Raw genomic sequence first — 21092 nt, forward strand, 5'->3', positions numbered from 1 at the left:
AGTAGGGTCATTCATCCATTCATTCATTCAACATAGCTAAACATACTACCATCCAAGAGGTATTCTTACCAAAAAATGGAACCTAATATGGTTAAGTCTTTGGATCTAATTACCTATTTATGGGAAATAGAAGAAAAGAACCAAGGGGCTGGGGCTCAGTGGTAGAGTCGTGCCTAACATGTGTGAGGCACTGGGTTCGATTCTCAGCACCGCATATAAATAAATAAAATAAAGGTCCATTGACAACTAAACAATATCTTTAAAAAAAAGAAAAGAAAATAGCCAAGAAACAATGGAGTGACAGTAAATGGATGTATTCAATCACAGCCAGAACATGGTAAATTCTAAAGGACAAATAAACCAGGTTTTCAATGAAAAAAATGGTAAAGGATTAATGAGGCAGACAGAACTATCACAATTTAAAAGTTATACTCCACCTATGTAGAATATGTCAAAATGCACCCTACTGTCATGTATATCTAAAAAGAATTTAAAAAGAAAGTTAATGGGTAATATCAGTACCAACTAAAAAAGAGACTTAAGTCAAGCACAAGGGGCAGACCTTTTTTGAATCCTGGTTCAAACTACAAAAATGTTATTAATGAGTCAGGTGCAGTGGCATATGCCTGTAATCCCAGTGATCTGGGAAGCTAAAGAAGGAAGACAGCAAGTTTGAGGCTAGCCTCAGCAATTCAGCAAGACCATGTCACAAAATAAAATATAAAAAAGGGCTGGGGATGTAGCTCAGTGGTAGAGTACCCCTAGGTTCAAAATTCCCACTACCAAAACAAAAATTTATTAATGAGACAATCATGGAAATTTGTACACTGATTGGGTATTCGATGGTACTCAGGAATTACTGTTAATTTCTTTAGTTGTCATAATACAATTATGATTATGATCTCATCTTGTCAAAAAAACAAAAGCATGCATGTATGCATATATATGTATTTATATAAACATTCGTGCGCACACACATACACATATATTATATATAAACTAAAAAGTACAAAATGATACTAAAATTATGAACCAAAATTACCTCTTGGAAAGGAATAAAGATAAGAAAAGCTTTGAAAATATTTATGAGGGACTGGGGATGCAGCTCAGTGGTACAGCATTTGCCTAGCAAGTTTAAATTGTGGGTTTGATCCCAAAGGAAAAAAATCTGATTAGATTATAAAAGAAAACGCATAATATTTGCAGAAAATTTAAAAAATACAGAAAGTTACAAAAAAACCCAAAAAACTTAAAATTCATCCCACTACCTGAAAGATACACGCTTTAATTTCCTGCTATATATAAACTGAAAGAGGAACTGGATTGTTTTCTATGACCCAAAACAGGATTAGTACCATTGCATAGGAGTCAGAGGAGACTTCACTTAGTAAAAGAAATAGCTTCCTAAACATTAGAACTGTCCAAAGACAGTTGTGCTGTCTGGTGTTTCCTATCAGTAGAGGTGTAAAAGGGAGAACACACAGGGTTATAAGGAATTCTGCTTGAGGCTTAGGTTGGGTCAGTACTCCCTCAAATTTTTAGTCTATATGACTTTCTGGCTCTCTACAAATATGGAAATAGCTTGAAGAAAAAAAAACTAAAATTCATCACTCTCATGAATTTTAAATAGTAACCATAATTTTCAATAAATATAATACAAAAGTTAAGAAATTTTCTGATTATATGGGCTGGAGATATAGCTCAGTGGTAGAGGCCTGGGAATCAAACCCCAGAACCACATATGTGTGCGCATGTGCACGCACACATATACACACACACACACACAAAATTATTCTCATTATAAAAGGAAATTCATATTCATTGCAGAAAATATTAAAAATACAGAAAAGCTGTAAAGAATATAAAAATAATCCTACTACCTGAAAGATGCACACTTAAATTTTTTATGTATCATGGTCTAACAATGTAACATATTACCATTTTCTTTTTTCCACTGAATAATAATTGTATATATACTCCCATGCAAACACATATATTTTTGAAACAGAATAATATTCCTCTTTATGAATATACCATAATTAAACTATTTTCTAGGTTGTTTACAAATTCAATATAATCAAACTATCAGGATATCATAAGAGCTATTGTAAATTTTTTTAATATATACACAAAGTAATATTAATATAAATAGTGTTTTTGTACTTAGCAGGTGATTGATAAGTAAATATTGATTAAAAAAATGAAAATAGGGACTTAAGATAAAAAAATCACACTTATTTTCTGCCTTCATCTGATAAACCTTAAGTTTATCTAGCCTCAGATTATTTAATCTTCAAAGAAAATGATTATGCCTAATAATAAAGAAAGAATAAAGAACTTCCTATGTCACTTAATATTGCTACATAATCTTGAGCTTCCCTACAATAGTAATGTACTTAATAAATGTTTACTGAATTAGTATTAGATGAATCCAAGTATGTTTATTATAAGAAAGGGTTGTTTGAAAAAAATAAACTAAAAAAAAATGGGCATTTTTTGACTGTTTAAAATGGATTTGTAGTTGGGCACTGTGGCACATGCCTACAATCTCAGTGACTTAAGAGGCTAGAGCAGGAGGATTGCAAGTTCAAGGCTGTCTCAGCAACTTAGCCAGACTCTGTCTCAAAATAAAAACTAAAAAAGGATTGGGAATCTACCTCAGTGGTACAGCATCCCTGGGTTCAATCCCAAGCAAAAAAAAAAAAAAAAGAAAGAAAGAAAGAAAGAAAGAAAGGCAGGCAGGCAACAGATTCATAGATAAATCCCAACTCCGTGGTTCTAGATTGTCCTAAAACAAACAAACAAAAAACCCAGGTGCTCTTCAGGAACAAATGAAGTTAAGTCATGGCACCTAAGCTCAGAAATTAAAGATGGAAAAAAATAAGCTCTATGTTTTCCACATAAGGTGAAAACTGCTATAATATATTAAATTAATTAAAAAGAAATCATTTCAGCTGGCCTGAACAATGCCAAAAATAACCAGAAATTTCTTGTTCTTTACCTGATTAAAATGGGCAGAACATGGAGTTTTCTACTTATTTCCAGGTGAATTCTTCACATTTCCTGGCTTGTAAAACAAAAGTGAAAGCTTTAATGCAGTTTGAAAAGTAATAGAGAAACTCCTCAAAGTGTTTTCAGTATTTGGCTGAATACAAACATTAAGTGTCATTATTTTCTTGAGGGGTATCAAGCCAGTTTTTTTAAGGGCTCGAGGAAATCAAAGAAGGCTGAGGAGGACAATGAGATCCCAAATTCTCAGCCGGACTTGCAGTCATTGACCATTAAATATCATAATGCAAAGTGACCCATTTCTCAGTAAACTGAAGGATTACTAGGGCTCCCTGAGGGCCCTGCTGTAGAAAGTAACTTCGGCACAGAGAGCAGTAAATAAAGCTCCATTAATCTCCATTATGCAGATTCAGCCAAACAGTTAATTCTATAAAAAAAAAATCAAATCAATAGTGAAAAGATTTTGTATTTCCTGAAAGATTTAGATTTACTACTTCATGCCACTGTCATTGCTGGAGAGGGCTTTATACCTGTGGGGGGGCTTCCTATAGGTACTCCTTCCCTGCATTAGCCACCATAGGGGCCAATTCACCAAACACACTTAAACTGAAAGGTTTAAAAGTGGACCACACCCAGTCTGCCTGGCCACCACCCAGGAACACATAACTAGGTCATATCATCCATGAGAAGTGGTGGAGGAAAGTTTCTAGTGGGAAAAGTTAATATGCTAAATGTTTAAGGCCTTAATTTCTTTCCTACATGTTTTTAAAACTTTAATTCTGAAATCTTGTGAATAAAACCTACTTGACAATAGTCGAGCCTCCATGAGCTGGCAGTCTGAAAATCTCTAGGCTGCTGCTGGGCATGCAATGGGGCTGTGCCCCTTTGGTCTGGACTTGGCACAGTTCTCCTGGGGGCCCTCTTTCAGAGGTATTCATGGTGAAGCTGGGGTGGGGGTTCATAAGAAAGCAGGAACACCCAACTGACCCTGTAATTTCAGGGTATAGTTTCTAAGCAACTTTGTGGCTTCCTGGAGTGATTGAGAACTGGTCTATAAGTATTGCTTTATATCCACTGTTGCAGCATGATTAACAGTGTCCCCTTTCAATCTCAATAGTATCCTACTTTGGATGATAAATTATATATGATCACCTTATCTACACACTATATTCAATTGATGACGGAATTCTGGGGAACAAGGCCATATGCACTGCTTGATGATTCAACATATAATACTCAGATTTACTTAATGCTCTGAACAGAGCTCTACAGGACCCAGCACCTCTCTGCTTTCTTGTCCTCTACCTCTCTTCCTTCTCCAGAGCCACTCCCCACCCTAGCCCCTACGTGTGCACACACGCGAACACACACGCGAACACACACGCGTACACACATGCCACACCACAGCCCAAGGCCTTTTTGCCATTGTTCAAACTTGCCAACTCCTTCCTGGACATGACTTTTGTACAATGTATCCCTTGGATACATTGGAGTGGTCAATCTCAATTTTTGCCTGGATAAATGTAATCTGTCCTTTGGGTCAAGGATTTCTTCATGCCCTGCCTTTCAACTGAGACCCTTTTATTTACTTTCATAACAATCATGTCCTTCTTGATTTGTAAAATTACTTCCTTCATGTTTGAATCCTCCATTAATCTATAAGCTTCATGAGGACATACTATCCCTGGGGCCTCATAGCATAGAGTATTAAAATCTGTGGTGAATAAACAAATGGAGCAAGGTAGAACCTGGAGATCTGATGAATATTTTAAAAGTCTGGGTGTATGATTCATGAAGAACAAGACATAAAAAGAGGCTTATGAAGGTGAGGAAGAGAACCATGGCTAACAACTGAGTCTACCATGAAAACAATGTGATTCTATACTCAGTTAAATATATTTAGGTCTCAATTAACATAATGCTTGCCAATATATCTAATGATATTCTTTGATATTCTACTATCTATTCCCAGTATCTCAATCTCCAAAAATAATACGCTAAATTTAAAGTGTTTTAATCTTTTAGACAATAAGAAAATAAGCACACAGAACATTCTTCTGATTAAGGAAAACAACTCTGCTGCTAGGAAAATTTTCTTGTTTGGTTAATATATTACTTATAGAACAATAAAACATGAGAGTCAAATATCTACTAAAAAAGGATTGGGCCCATCCACCTACCCTATTACAAATCAAACCTCTTGGCAGAGACTGCCAATGACCTCACAGAAAATAACATTCTGACTTCAAACGGCAGTTTGTGATTTAGCGCAAGCCACAAATCTTTTTTTTTCTCATTTTCAGACAGAAATTGTTTTAAAATATTTTATAATTAATTTTCCATATAATATAATTTTAATACATATCTGGTTTTTAAAAATTATTTTTTAGTTGTAGTTGGACACAATACCTTTATTTTATTTATTTTTATGTGGTGCTGGGGATTGAACCCAGGGCCTTACATGTGCCAGGCAAGTGCTCTATTACTGAGCGACAACCCCAGCCCCTCTGGTTTTGGTTTTTAAATTTATCTTCTTACTACATCCGTGAACATGAATAACAAACAATTTCTGTTAACAAAACTGAACTTTTTTAAAAAAATCAAAATATTGATTTCTAATTAGTATACACTGTCATATGAAGAGGGTTTGCAAGGCAAATCTTTGAGACATAGCAGCCTACTGAAATATTTTAGTCCCTCATCCACCAGTTGAGTTATTTTCATCAATAACGATTCCTCTGAAATGCAGTTTCTTCACTCATAGAATGGGGATATTAATAGACTCTGCCTGAGCAAAAAACATTGTACCCAGGTCAAGTATCTACCACATAGCAATTCTAGTTCACTGGAATGTGGTAAGCAGAACAATACTTCTGCAAGATGTCTGTGTCCTCTAATTCTAGAACCTGAGACCACACTACCTTACATGACAAAGGGAAATTGAAGCTGCTTTAGAATTAAGGTTGCTAGTCAGTTGCCCTTAAAAATGGGGAGATTATCTTGAATCCTCTGGGTGGGCCACTCAAATCTTAAGAGTTAGTAGGGTCTAACAATGGAGGCACAAGAAGGAGTCAGAGAGAAGGGGCTTGAAAAGGACTTGGTCTGCTGTTGCTAGCCTCAAAAATGGAAGAAGGCTGTGAGGCAATGCTTCTAGAAGCTGGGAGAGCCTCGGCTGCCAGCCTGTAAAACAGACCTTGGTTTTATAGCTGCAAGGAACTGAATTCTGTCAACAACATAAATGAGCAGGAAATTCTCCTCTAGGGCCTCCAGAAAGGAATGTGACCCTGCTGACACCTTGATTTAGTATTGGACTTCTGACCTACGGAGCTGAGGTGATAAATTTGTATTACATTCAGGCTGAAAATTTATAGCCATTTATTCAGAAGCAATAGGAAACAAAAACAATTATATAAGGCTTCTTGACTGAGGTGTATAAGCTATATGATTCCAGTTTCTCCCAATAGACTATCTTCTCGGACAGATGCAAAATTGTGCAGTGTATATAAGTGGTGATTAATGGATATCAAGTGCTAAAGTCCATTCATTTTATATGCTCCTCATCTGGATAAGCTCCTTTAATCCTCAAAACAGCACAGGAGACACTATCCCTATTTCTCAGAGGGCTAAAGTAATTTCCCAAGGTTTCAAGGCTAGGATGAGGTAGAGGCCTAGAGGGAGTCTGGTACTTTTGCTCAAGTCCACCCTCTTAGCCACCAGGCCATGTTACATTCTGCCAGCTAATCTTCTCTGGTACCAAAAGCATATACTTTACTCAAGAGATGATTACCCTCCGCCCCCCACATTTTCTAGCTTTTTATTTTACTAAGGATATTTTAAAATATATATGTAAAAATCATGGCCTAGTACTTTTATTTATTAGAATTTAGATTTATAAGAAAGGTACAAATTCAGAACAAATTTGGTTTTATGAAGAACCTACCATTTGTCCTTCCTTTTAAAAAAAAATTTATAGTGGTAAGAACATTTAACATGAGATCTACCCTCTTAGCAGATTTTTTAGCAGATTTTTTTTTTCTTTTGCAGTGCTAGAGATTGAACCCAGGGCCTCATGCATGCTGGGCAAGCACTCTACTGCTGAGCTACATCCCCAGCCCTTAATATACTTTTAAATGTATGATACAGGATTGTCCTCTAAAGGCACAGTGTTGTATAGCACATCTCTAGAACTTATTCATCTTGTTTGACTGAAACATTGTACCCACTGATTAGCAACTCCCCATTTCTCCCTCCCCCAGGCCCTGGTAAATATCATTCTATTATCTGTTTCTATGAGCTTACAATTTTAGATACCTCACAATAGTGGAATCATGCAGTATTTGTCCTCCTATGTCTGGTTTATTTCAAATACAAATATTTTAAGATCACATAACTTACTTTTAGCTAAACTGTCCAGTGTGTTGAGAGAACTGAGGAATTTGGAATAGAGGAAGAGAAAGCAGGGCATGTTTACTCAGGGTGGTGGTTGTTGCTTCCCTTTCATTTTCCTGCTGAGCTAGCAAAGGACTGAATAAAGCTATTAAAAGCTCAGCTTTAGAAATTCTGCTCAGTTTTCATGCTGGGAACAGGTTTATGTATCTGTATGTGTTTTCCTGCCCTTTAAATAATTAGTTATTGTTGGCCTTTAACAGTCATTCCAGAATTCTTTGAAAGTAATTTGTTGCATTGTTTAAAAGCCTAGTGATGAACTAAAGTATGACATTTACTGAGACATGGCATTGTTTTTAGCTCATTATAAAACAACTCCAAAAGAGCCATCTGTGATACTAAGGACTGACACCTACAAGTAGCCTCCAATTCTGATACTCAGATCTTAGGCTAGACTATTCTGAAAAGTTTCAGATTAGCAATGGACAATCAATAAGTATTACATCCATGCTTATTTTAAGCTCCTAGAGTAAAAGAGTGAAACCACAATACAGAAGATCAATAAAACAACTTTTGATTATCATCAGAAGAAAACTGAAAAGACAAATCCCAAATTTAGGAAACCTCTGTAAATATGTAGTCAAAAATATTGATATCTAGGAAAAAATAAAGAATTCCTTATAAGTCAATAAGAAAGGGATAAACAACCCATACAAAATAATTGGCCAAAAGACATAAACAGGCATTTCAAGAAGAAACTAATAAATATGTGGAAAAATATTCAATCTCATTAGTAACCAAGAAAATGTAAATGAAAACCACAATGAGAAATATTAGGAACATTCTGACATGCCAGGTAATGAGGAAACTATTCCAGACAATTTGAGTCATGTTCAAAAGGACTCAGAGCCAACTACCACTACAAAATGGGACAATTTGAAGTTTAATAAAGATAAGAATTTCAAAGCATTTAAAATCATCAAATATTTCTAAATCTACAAATTCATAATGATACTTAAAAAACTAATTGGTGACCTTCTGAGGATGAGAGGAAAGTGATTCACTATTTTGAATTCGGATTATTTATAAGAAAAAAAATCAAGTATTTATCCTATTTTCCTATATAAACTATGAACTGGGCAACTAAACAGTAGATGGAAGGAAGGGGTTCCTTACCAAAATATTACAGCTAATATGTGAAAACGAAATGACAGAGTACAACATAACCATTTTCCAACCCCCATGATTCAATGAGTCTTGGTACTGGGTTATCAAAAAAGCAAACCAAAAACAAGACTTACAGCCTTGCCAAAGGATCAGAAATGAACCAGCTCAAGCAGCCTCATGATGCAGCTGCCCATTTTCAGGAAATATAGAGAACATGTTAACTGCACCATAAGTGGATAATCAGCAAAACCCAAACTGCTAAAAACTCTACAGGCTAAACATGCTATGTTTTTTTAAAATTTGATTTATTTTATTCATTTTAGTTGTTGACAAACTTTTATTTATATATGGTGCTGAGAATCAAACCCAGTGCCTCACACATTCAAGGCAAGTGCTCTATCACTGAGCCACAACCCCAGCCCCAAACATGCTATGTTTTTTTAAAATTTTTGTTTTGGTTTTTTGCAGTACTAGAATTTCAACCAGGGGCATGCTACCACTGAGCTATACCCACAGCCCTTTTTATTTTTTTATTTTCAGACAAAGTCTCTCTAAGTTGCTGAGGCTGGCCTTAAACTTTTGATCCTCCTGCTTCAGCCTCCCAAGTCACTAGGATTATAAGCTTGAGTCACTACACCAGGCTACCAGATTTTTTAATAATTAAACTGTAAGGAAAATTTTTAAAAAGGAGGAAAACCTTTAGATGATGACCTCAAAAGAAAAGAAGTTAATTAAAAGGCATAGAAGTAAAAACTAATGGGCAAGACTAAAGTGACAGGGATGGGTACTTAAATAAGAAAGTCCTAAACAAAGACAAAGCTATTACAATAAAAGTCAAGAGAGCAGTGATTTTGGGAGGAAAGGAAAGGTCTTCCTGGAATGAGCTACATGGAGGAATTGTGGGGGGCTGGCAAAGTTCCTTTTTTTATTGCCTTAGACAATGGCTTACAAGGATGTCTGCCTTTTAATAATTCACTTAGTTACCCTAAATTAAAAAGCTTAGGAAAGCCCATTATCGGGGCTGAGGGAAATGTAGAAGGATATAGGCAGCCAGGACAAAATGGCGAATGAGGAAGTCAAGGGCAGGTGTAGACCAAAGAAACATGAAGAAGGTCCTCCAATGAGGTCAACATCCTGGTTGGTGAAAAGTGCTCATGGACACAAGTAGGGGACGATCCAATAGATATACTAAAATACACAAATGGACATGTAGAATACCAATGAACAATAGAGAGAAGAGCATGGACAGGAGAGAAGATTAAAAAAAAAAGAGGAATTAGAGAGACCATAAAAAGAACAATCCAAAACTTTTCTTATGGGCCCCAAGCTCTGGGGCCCCTTCTCTTCAGAGAAGTCTGTTGCTATCGCTTGCTATCTCTGTGTCCTGTTCTTTAATTCTTTGCTGAATGGAGACAACAAACCCAAGAACCCTAGACAGTAACAGGGCAACAAGGGAAATTTGAATATAAGCTATATATTAGATAATATTATATCAACAACAAAATGTTAACTTTCTTGAGTATGATAATGGTATTGTGATTATATAAGTAACTCTTCATGTTGTTTGGAAGTACATGCTGAATTAGACATAGGTGGAAAATACAATGATATCTACAACTAACTTTCAAATGGTTCCAAAAAAGAATACATAGTACGTGTATGAGAGCACTATGCAAATGTAACAAATGCTAATTTGTGAATCTAACTGAGCAGCATATTCATTGTACTAGTCCTGTAACTGACCTAGTTTTGAAACTTTTTCAAAATAAAAACTGGGGAATAAAGTAATACCATATGTGCACACACACACATCCACAATGAAAAACTATTTTAAAGTCGCCAGATTGGCAAAAAGTGAAAAAACCATTTGGCATCATGTAGAAAAACTGAAGATAAGCACATCCTAGGAAGCAGCAATCAGAAATACTGGACTAGAAAAACTCACAAATCATAAAGTAGGTACAGAAATGCTCACAGATGTATGTTGTAAAAAAATTATGTTGAAAGTCACCCAACTAGCCATCAACATGGGGTATTTTCCCAGAAATACCCTATGTGTGTACAGTACCCTATGTAAGTTACAGTAGTGAGAAATGAACAAACTACTGCCATATATAGTCCATAAACATAATGTTAAGGGAATGTTAAGGCAAATAAATACAGAAAGGCTCCTTTGAGATAAACCACACACACACACACGCACGCACGCACACACACGCGGGTGCACACACACACACACACACACACACACACATATATATGCATGCACAAACACATATTTGGTACATTTATATTATAAAGGCAAAAGACAAGCAAGCTAAACCATGGTGTTTTAGAATATATACATATGTGGTTAAACAAAAAGAAAAGAGAAACAAGGAAATGAAATTACAAAATTCCAGATAGTTGTTGCCCCTGGGAAGACAGAGGGGCCCCATGGAAGACTGGGAAGGCATTGGCAATTTCCTATTTTCAAAGGTAGATAGATGGTTTTCATATGTGTGGTCATTACATTATTGAATTTTAACCTGTATACATGTTATATATTCTTTAATAGAAAACATAAAAAAAAAACAAACCTTAGACCATACAATGACAGTATTTCTGGACACCCCTATCTTTGCTTCACAGTTTGAACAGAAGTCATTTTAGCTGAAGCAAATGAAATCTCTTAAATGACCAATGACTGAAACGAAAGACTGAAAGACATTCTCATCAAAACTACTGGTAGAAGACATAGGTCAAACATTCAGAATCAGTTAGAAGGGAAGTGGCTGAGCAGCATAATACCAGACATGTTTTTGGGTACTTGAGAGTACTATGATCACATGGGAAATAATACAATTAAGAACTGAAACATCATTCATAATATTTAAAATTTTAGGACCCTGTTTTAAACATAATGTCCACAAGCTTCTTTGCATATAACCCAAAGGATGTATATCTGTTATATCATTAGAGTAATAAACAATTATAAATTAGAAAATTCTTCATTGAGACTATAATTAAACTTAACTTGAAAACCAACTTCCAAACAAGCCAAGAAACAAACAAAAGTCCCCCCTCATGAAGTGTCCCCTAACTCCCTTCAAAGAGCCTTTCCTCTGGCACTTTATCATATTTTGCCTTGTATTTTGGTTGTATACTTTATCTCTTTCACTAGATTATAGATTATATATATACACACACACATACACATACACTTTTAAATTACTTGATATTCTATGAAGAAAATGTACTCTGCCCACGGCCTCCAAATATTCCTGTGCCAGGGGAATTTGAATCTTTGTTCTCATTAACAAAACAAAAATGAAATCTATGAAATTTCATGAAATCTATGAAACCCAACAAGGCACTGGGGGCGGGGATATGTCACCAAACCCCAAAGGTACTTCCTTATCAAATAATTTCTGAAACCTACGTATATCGATTCTTAGGGCTTTCTGGTATTTTTCATTTCAAACTTGTAAATGTTTAACAAGCTATTCAACATAAATTTTATTGCCTTCTACTGAGAACAAACAGCTGTCAGGAAAATTATGCCTTCAGGGTAAACAAATAGGACAACATTTTAAGTTCTCCTAGACTCTGAAGAGGACAAAGGTAGAAAAGACTGGAAAGAAAAAAATGCACACCAATCTTGAGCTAATTAGAAATCTTTACCACCCCACTCCCAGCAGACTCGCATAGAAATCTGAGTAGCATTAATCACCACATAATGCTGGCCTGTTTAATTTGTGTTCCAACCACAATCCTGCCAGCACTGGCTGAATTCTCCCAGCAGTCAGAGAAAGCTGCTTGCAAGATGCCCTCACTTTAGCCTTGATGTGCATGCACAGCTGCAGGCACTACAGTGAGGCTTAGAGGCTCCTGGGGGATCCCCTCTGGCTTTGGTGTGTCATAGTCTGCGGTCACACCACAGCCAGCACTAGGAATTGCGACTGATTTAGTCTCACTTTCCATATTTCTTTTTAGGGCTGTGGATAGTTTTCCTGATATTTTATTTCCTTTCCCATATAAAAATCTGGTGTGGACTTGTTAATGAATTTTCATTAAATAGGAAAGAAAGTATCCAAAGAAAATGTCAGAGAAATGAAAATAAAACTGTGTTTATTTTTTAAAAGGGATTGCCAGAGTACACTTGATACTAATATAGAACTTCCTACTTGAGAGCTAGCTTAAAAAAGGCTCAAGAAGGCCTCATTCCTTTAGAAACCACCAATGTAAAAATTAATCTTGGGATTTCATTTGGCTGAGTGTGTGTCCAGTGACTCAGGAGGCTGAGGCAGAAGGATCACAAGTTCAAAGCCAGCCTCAGCAACTCAATGAGGCCCCAAGCAACAGCAAGATCCAGTTTCAAAATAAAAGGTCTGGAGATGTAGCTCAGTAGCTGAGTGCCCCTAGGTTCAATCTCATACCAAAACAAACACAGATTTTAAAAAAAATAAAAGGGAACAGGGATGTAGCTGAGTGTTTAAGTACACCTGGGTTCAACCCACAGTTCAAAAAAAGGTGGGGGGGGATGGGAGAGACTCATTTTTTTTACAAACTACCAGTGTAAAAATTAATCTTAATTAATCTTAAGACTTCACTGGGCTGGGTATGGTGATGTACACCTATAATCCCAGTGACTCTGGAGGCTGAAGCAGGAGGATGGCAAGTTTGAGGTCAGCTTCAGCAATTTAGCAAGGCCCTAGGCAACTTAGTGAAACCCTGTCTCAAAATAAAAAGGGCTGAGGATATTGGCTCTGTGGTTAAGTGCCTCTGGGTTCAATCCCTGTTACCAAAAAAAAAAAAAAAAAAGTTCACTGGAAGATTATTTATGTATACAATGAGTGCTGTAATTTACTTTTATTTGTATATGTGTATGTGAACCCAGGAGTGTTCTGCCTCTGAGTTATATCTCCAGTCCTTTTTTTTTTTTATTATTTTATTTTGAGAACGGGTCTCAATAAATTGCCCAGGCTGGCCTTGAACTTGTGATCCTCCTGCCTTAGCCTCTCAAGTAGCTAGGATTATAGGTGTATACCACTGAGCTTAGTCTGTAATTTGCTCTGTAATGTTACTTTGCACGTTCTAGCTCAAAATTCTGAATTTTGAGACAGCTGTGCTAGAGATTCAATCTTCGCACATGTTAAACATGTGCTTTTATCACTGATCTACATCCCCATGCCATTTATATATACATATATACTTTTTTTGTTTTCTTTCTTCAGTGCTGGGGATCAAACTCAGAGCCTCGTGGTAGGCAAGTGCTCTACTACTGAACTAGACTCCTAGTCCCATATATTTTTAAGAGTATTTTCATTTCAAATCATTGGAATCTAAATGAATTTTCTTTAATCTAAGATGCAGAAGATATGTTAATAAAAGAACCCTAATTCTGGGCTGGGGAGGTGGCTAAATAGTAGAGCACTTGCCTAGCACATGTCAAGCACTGGGTTCGATGCTGAGCATCACATAAAAATAAAAGTATTGTGTCCATCTACAACTAAAAACTATTTTTAAAAAAGAACCCTAATTCTGCTAGGTGTGGTGGTGCAGGCCTATAATCCCAGTTACTTGGGAGGCTGAGGCAGGAAAACTGTAAATTTGAGGCTGCCATGGGCAATTTAGCAAGACTCTGTTATCAAAACAAATATTTAAAAAGAGATGGTGAGGTAGCTTAGTGGTAGAGCACTTCCCTAGCCAGCATGAAGCCCTGGGTTCCATCCCCAGTACTGCAAAAAAAAAAAAAAGGAAAGAAAGAACCCTAATTCTCCCTAGCTGTGCCTCTGAATGCTTAGAGGAAACATGATACCTTGTTGTGTACTCATTCTTCTTTAACAGGAGAAAGGGAGAACATACTAGCAAACACAGGCCACATTCTAGCTATGTAACTGCTGGGAGAGATGAGAGGTAACATATCCTTATGATTATACAACCCTTCCTTCTGCTGTTCATCTACCAGATGGCACAAAGAATGTGGCCTGTAGCTGGTGGCTAGTCCCTAACACACCATGGCTCACACCCTTAGCTGGGTGATGAAAAGACACAGTACGGGCAAAGGAAAGAACAGAGTTTATGATAAGATAAAAAAAAAAAAAGGCGGGGATTTCAATTATGTCTTTTTGGGGAGCACAGTATATTCCTTTTGAATCCATTTTTTTTTTCAAATTATTTTTCTTTCTTTCTTTTTCTTCAGTACTATGGATTGAAACTAGGGCCTCACACATGCTAGGCAAGATTCTATTACTTGGCTAAATCCCTAGCTTTTTAAGATTTTATTTTAAGACAGGGTCTCATTAAATAACCTAAGCAGGCCTCAAACTCAAGATCCTTCTGCCTCAGCCTCCTGAAATTAAAAGTGTGTATCACAATGCAGCTCTGAATCCAGTTTTGATAAGACTTTAGGATAAGGTGCTACACTTTGAGCAACAATAAATAGATTAGAGTGGAAATTAGGGTCTAAGGCTGCAGTGGAATGCATTTTATGGTCACCATTGATTTGGTCCTGCTGATAATAACTAAGTGCTCAGAAATTGTATTGCTCCTCCACTAAAAAGTCCGAGCTGGAGATGCAACTAAAAACAAACAGAAAAAGCAAGTAAAACAACAGGGTTATCAAGTATTTTACAAAACCATAGAGAAACCACATATTTAAACCAAAAGAAAGATAATAAAAATGATGTTTCTCACCTTCTGAAAGTTCTCTTTCCACAAATCTTCTATGACTATGTATCCTCGTAAACCCCAGTCATATAACTTCTCTCCAGTGACCTTGAAATGAAATGGAAAAGATCTGTTGCTATTCCATACATGACTGCCGAGGAAGAGAATTCCCTGTTTTCAGGAAGAACTGCATTGAAGCACATGACCACTACAGGAAGTCTTAGGACACACACATTAAAACTGAGTAACATAAGCAAGTGAAGAGTAAGAATGAAAAAAAAAAAAAAAAGAAATAAGAGGAAAAAATTAAAACAAAAAGGTAAGAATGATAGCATAGGAAGAAAAGTAGTCTGGGGTTGGGGTTGTGGCTCAGTGTTAGAGGCCTTGCCTGGCATGTGTTGAGGCCTTGGGTTTGATCCTCAGCTCCACATAAAAATAAATGAATAAAACAAAGTTATTGTGTCCATCTACAACTAAAAATTAAAAAAAGAAAAACAGTCTGGTTGTATAAGTTATCTTTTAAAATAATTTGCTATAAATTACAGGTATATATATATATATATTTGTGGTACTAGGAATGGAACTCAGGGCCTCATGCATGTGAGGTAAGTACTCTACCACTGAGTCACATCCCAGCCCACAAAATGTATATATCCTAAACTTTTGAAACTTCAGAGAAAAAGTAAGAGACCATGGTTAATATTGAAAATTTCTGAAAATCACATGCAAAAAGGTGTCTATGTATCCCATCTAGCACCCTGCCTAGTACATTACAACTAAACAAGTCATATCTGCTAAGTTGAAAGTCAATCACTCATTTTAGGGACTCAGAGGAACAGTAAATGAACCCAGTGAAGATGATCTTAGTTTTCCCAGCCCCCCTAAATATAAAGTCTTTGGATTTGTACAGAGCTTTTGAAAGTAACAAAATCCAGAATTGTTCCTCTAATATCAGAGGCAAGCTCAGGGAGTTCATGACCTTAAAATGCACTTGTCTACCTTTAGCTAGCTGACTTGAATTGCTGGAAACTTTTTTTAAAAGTACTGAGCCTTCAAAAAAAATGTTTCTAGTAATTTGTATTCATTGGTCCTATGAACGTTGATTGCTCTTCTCTATCATACTTCTAATTTCCGAAAATGTTAGCCTCTTCCTAATTTTTGTAATTAATATTTGTATAATAGTGCTTGATTTACAAAGCACTTTCACATGACTTATCTCTATCCTGTATAACACCAAGGAGACAAGACTAAAAGGAGACACTTACAGGACAAGTGAATCATCTAAAGTCAAATGCAAGTAAATTCAGTGTGTTTGCAATATGCTGATTCCTTATAAATCATATTCTTTCAGTTGCTCCTACTGTTTTTAAAATATATAATATGATTCTTGGACCCAGTGGTAGATGCATTGAACATTTATTACACATAATGTGGTGCTATTCCTTGTATTTTACATTTCTGAGAAGAAAATAACATTCTCCATGAATCTGAGAATTTTCCTATAGTGCACTTATCTAAGTGCTACTGAACAGAAAATACAATATAAACCATTAAGGGGCTTGTCCAAGATCCAAATATTCATAAAAAAGAAAACAAACTGTGAAATAGGAACTAAATGACACTGAAACAATATCAGAAAATTGCTTTCAATCACTGATGTTCATTTGGTTTGGTTTTATTCTGATAATATATGCAATGCTGGGCATGGTGGTACACACATGTAATCCCAGCAACTTGGGAGGCTGAGACAGGATGATTGCAAGTTTGAGACCAGCCTCAGCAACATAGCAAGACCCTATCTCAAAATAAAAAATAAAAAGGGCTGGGGATGTGATTCGATAATAAAGCACCCCTGTGTTCAACCGCTAGTACCACAAATACACACACAAAAATACACAATATATATATAACACAATTTTTTTTTAAAAAGAGAAAGAGAATTTTTTAATATTAGTTTTCAGTGGACACAACATTTTTATTTTATTTTTTTGTGGTGCTGAGGATCGAACCCAGCGCCCCGCGCATGCCAGGCAAGCATGTTACTGCTTGAGCCACATCCCCAGCCCAATAACACAATTTTTTAAAAAAGAAAATAAAAATTTTAAAGTGACAAAACATATTTACAACACAAAGTTGATCACTGTAACCACTTTTATGTGTACAATTCAGTGATAGTAAGTTTATGTGCAATGTTGTACAACCACAACCACTCTCCATTTCCAGAATATTTTCATCATTCCAACAGATCCATAATTTTTTAAAAAATTTTATTAGGTGTTGATGGACCTTTATTTTATTTATTTTTAAGTGGTGCTGAGGATCAAACCCAGTGCCTCACACATGCTAGGCAAGCGCTCTACCACTGAGCCACAATCCCAGCCCCAAAAAGTTTTATATCTAGTGAAAATAAAGTTAATATAAAAAAAATTTTAAGAATATTGTGACTTATTTTTACTTATTTATTTGTGGTGCTGATGATTGAGCCCAGAGCCTTGTGCATGTGAGGCAAGCACTCTACCAATTGAGGTATATTCCCAACCCAAATTAATTGTTTTGTTCAGGTTCATTTTAGGTACAAAAAAAAAGACAAAACTACTTCCCACTGACTTTAAAAATAATAAGAATCAACTCAGATTTACATCCTACTATCTTGGTTGTAAACATAAAAGATGTTTTGCAACATGCTGTGACACATTAAGACAAAAAAAAAGACCTCCACTCTGGGGGCAGCTATATCTACTTCTCAATCAGCAGCCCAGCCTCTTTCCCCAACCCAGCCATTTACTATTTAAATCATAATAGACTGAGATGATGTTTAATCATTTTTTTAAAGGCAATCAGAAGTCACTCCCTGTTCCTGAGCTGGGACACGAGCAGGGGCAAAAACATTACCTACTGCCTCCAGGACCTTATAAACAATATCAAACCTATGCCGGGAAGATCATACTGGCCCTTCCAAAGCCATCAATTTCTCACAGTTGGGGGCCACTGGAATCCCACCTACAACTACAGTCCCATCCAGGAATTTGTCATGTAGAACCCAGGGAGTTCATTATCAACCTATCTAGCTCAGAGCCTAATACTGGTGACTGCACTATTGTCCTCTTCTGGGACTTAGTCTCCTTGTGATATGGCAGTTCTGGCAACTGGGTCCCTATCTCCATAATCTGTTCAGGACCTAAAAACCTACAGCCTGCTTTACTCTTACCAGTTTTCCTAGGGACTCCTATGTTTAGAATTCCATTCTCCGAACAATATCTCCTAAGCCTGGCCTTTATCCTCAGAGTGTCTGATTCAGTTGATCTGTGGTGGGGCCTGAGAATCTCCATCTCTAACTAATTCCCAGGGGATGCTAATGCTGCTGGTCCAGGAACCACCCTTGGAGAATGGTTTAGTTTACCCATGTTGTCTACCACTGTGATCTACCTCCTTCCAGGATACAATCAAGCTGAGGTGTGAAGGGCAAGAAAGGAGCAACAGCAGAAGAGACCACATGCCCTCAATTCCCCAGTGAGAAAACCGAGGCTGGCACTAGGAAGATATGGAGGCCAAAGCACAGCCTTGTGCCTGCAAGTCTATTGAAGAGAGGTTATGACCAGACACATCTGAACCGAGTGACCCATAATTATCAATTTAGAATGGGTCTTTAGACTTCTGTGTAAGTATACAGAAATATTGCCTTACATTTTCTTGGCTTAATGTTTAAATTAGCATGCATTATTTGAATACTGGCATCATAAATGGAGAGCCAGTGCTGAGGCACACAATGGAGAAAAACATTTCAATTTGTTGTAGTTCATCTATACGTGCAGCCAAATTTTAATCTGGTGTTTTTGTAACCACAAAATAAAATAAAATTAAGCAGCAAATCCATATATCACACATAAGAATGAAGGACAGACTAACTTAGTGGGTCTATCTCACCTGAGCAAATGCAATGGCTTGTTGTGGGTAATAGATAGAGGCAGCTAATCCCATGAAAGCAGGTGGATACACAAGCTTCTTTATTTTTGAACCTAATAAACAAAAGGTTGTACACACCATCAGATGATTCATTATCTGTCTCACCATTACAATTTACCTTATACATTTAATACTGAACAAGATTGCTTTGACCTTAAATTCAGAGAATGCATTTAGTAACAGTACTTACATTCCTTTCCCACAGCTTTATTAGAATTCACAAAATTGACCCATTTAAAGTTCAAAATTTAATGGCTTTTAGTATGTTCACAGAGTTGCATAATCATCATCAAAAACAATTTTATTATCCTCAAAAGAAACTCATACCTTTGGGCTGGGGGTGTAGCTCAGTGGTACAGCATGTGCTGGGCATGTGGGAGACCCTGGGTTCCAGAAAGAAGGAAGGAAGGAGAAAGGAAAGGAGGGAGGGAGAAATGGAAGGCAAAGAAAGAAGGAGAAAAGGAAGAGGAGAGAGGGAGAAAAAGGGAAGGTAGAAGGTAAGGGTGAGGGGTGGGGGGAGAGAGAAAGAAAGAGAAAGAGAAACCCACCAATATCCATTGGCAGCCACTTCCCAATTCCCCTCCCCCCGCCAGCCCTAGGCCACCAATAATCCACTTTCTATATCTATGGATTTGCCTACTCTGAATATTTCATATAAATGGAATCATATGTTCCTTTGTCATTGGCTTCTACCACTCAGCAAATGTTTTCAAGAGAACCACCATTTCTAAGGAAGCAGAAAAACATTATTTTGAAATCAAACAAACAAATCAGAATTCTGGTTTCTAAGGTTTATGTTTTTCTAACAGCAAACTGGCTTCCTATTTAAATAATAAACACAATTGTTCCCTTCCTCTTCTTCCTGAGACTTCATAAAATAACAGTAAAAGAATAAAACACAAATTTAAAAATCCACCATGAAGAAAAACGTGTGGAGAGGCCACTGGCAGATAAGAAGAATCAACTGGGGGTGTAGATCAATGGTACAGCACTTGCCTATCACAGGCAAAGGCCCAGGTTCCATCCCCAGCACTGCAAAAGAAAAAAGTGTTAACCAATTTTCAGAAACTGAAGAGTGAAGAGAAGTAGCCTTAAAGTCTTGAAGAAGGGTTATAGCTAAAGAGGGAGCAGACCTGTCCCAGGCAGAGATGGCATGTACTATGGAGAGTGGAAGTGACACCCAGGAATCAAGACAGGGGACAAGTGCAAGTCTTATACATGGACAAATTGACCCCTTCCTTTCCCTATGCGATCCCAGTGCAAAACTGCCCATGGCCAGGAATTCAAGCCAGGCCAAATTTTTAAAGCCAGGCAGGGTTTTACTAAAGAAATGCCAGGGGTTTTCTACTAACAACCAAGATAGTTGTGTGTGTGTGCACACGGTTAGTGCTTGAGAGTAAAGCCCTTCTAAAACTGATCCTGAGTCCAGTCCAGCTCACCCTGAGGCAGAAGTGTCTGTGCAAGCCCCATCTAACACAAAAGCATGCTTACTAGCATTTCAATTGCCCCATTCTGAAACCTGACCTGACAACCAAGGATCACCAATTGTTGGAGGAAAGCCTAGAACCTAAGACAAGGAAGGAAAAAAAACCCACGGGAAACAGAACTTCAAAACAAAACTAGACCTGTTATTAAGTATCATCAAATAAATTCAAGAAGCAACTACATTAAAAGAAAAAAGAATTCTATGAAAAAAGGAACATTCAGGGAATAAGACAGAGTTCAAGGAAAGGAACAAAGTAAAAAAAAAAATCTAAAATGAATGAAACAAAACAATCAAGAAAATATTAAGATACATAGGGTTATTTTTAAACAACTCAACTGCTAATTAATAGAAGTGCAGCAAATTTTCAAAGATGTGCCATATAGATATCATCCTTTAGCTGAAGGCTGGGAGCCACCCAATGTCCAATCAA

At 36.8% G+C, this 21092-nt stretch overlaps 1 protein-coding gene across 4 annotated transcripts in view; it reads right to left on the reverse strand.

Moving 5' to 3' along the window:
- Apoo (apolipoprotein O) overlaps positions 1-21092 on the reverse strand; it is a 55310-nt gene that overhangs the window by 2436 nt on the left and 31782 nt on the right. Inside the window, exons 6-9 of one of the 4 annotated variants that reach the window (XM_077106950.1) lie at positions 20173-20208; positions 19138-19229; positions 15241-15321; positions 3002-3067 (exon numbers count right to left, since the gene is read on the reverse strand). In XM_077106950.1, coding sequence (XP_076963065.1) covers positions 3032-3067; positions 15241-15321; positions 19138-19229; positions 20173-20208 — 245 coding nt within the window. In that variant the 3' untranslated portion in view covers positions 3002-3031. The remainder of the gene's footprint in view (positions 1-3001; positions 3068-15240; positions 15322-19137; positions 19230-20172; positions 20209-21092) is intronic. The other 3 variants (XM_077106951.1, XM_077106952.1, XM_077106953.1) reach the window with 3 other exon arrangements.

This window comes from Callospermophilus lateralis, chromosome X (genome assembly GCF_048772815.1).
Source record: "Callospermophilus lateralis isolate mCalLat2 chromosome X, mCalLat2.hap1, whole genome shotgun sequence".
NCBI classification, from domain to species: Eukaryota; Metazoa; Chordata; class Mammalia; order Rodentia; family Sciuridae; genus Callospermophilus; species Callospermophilus lateralis.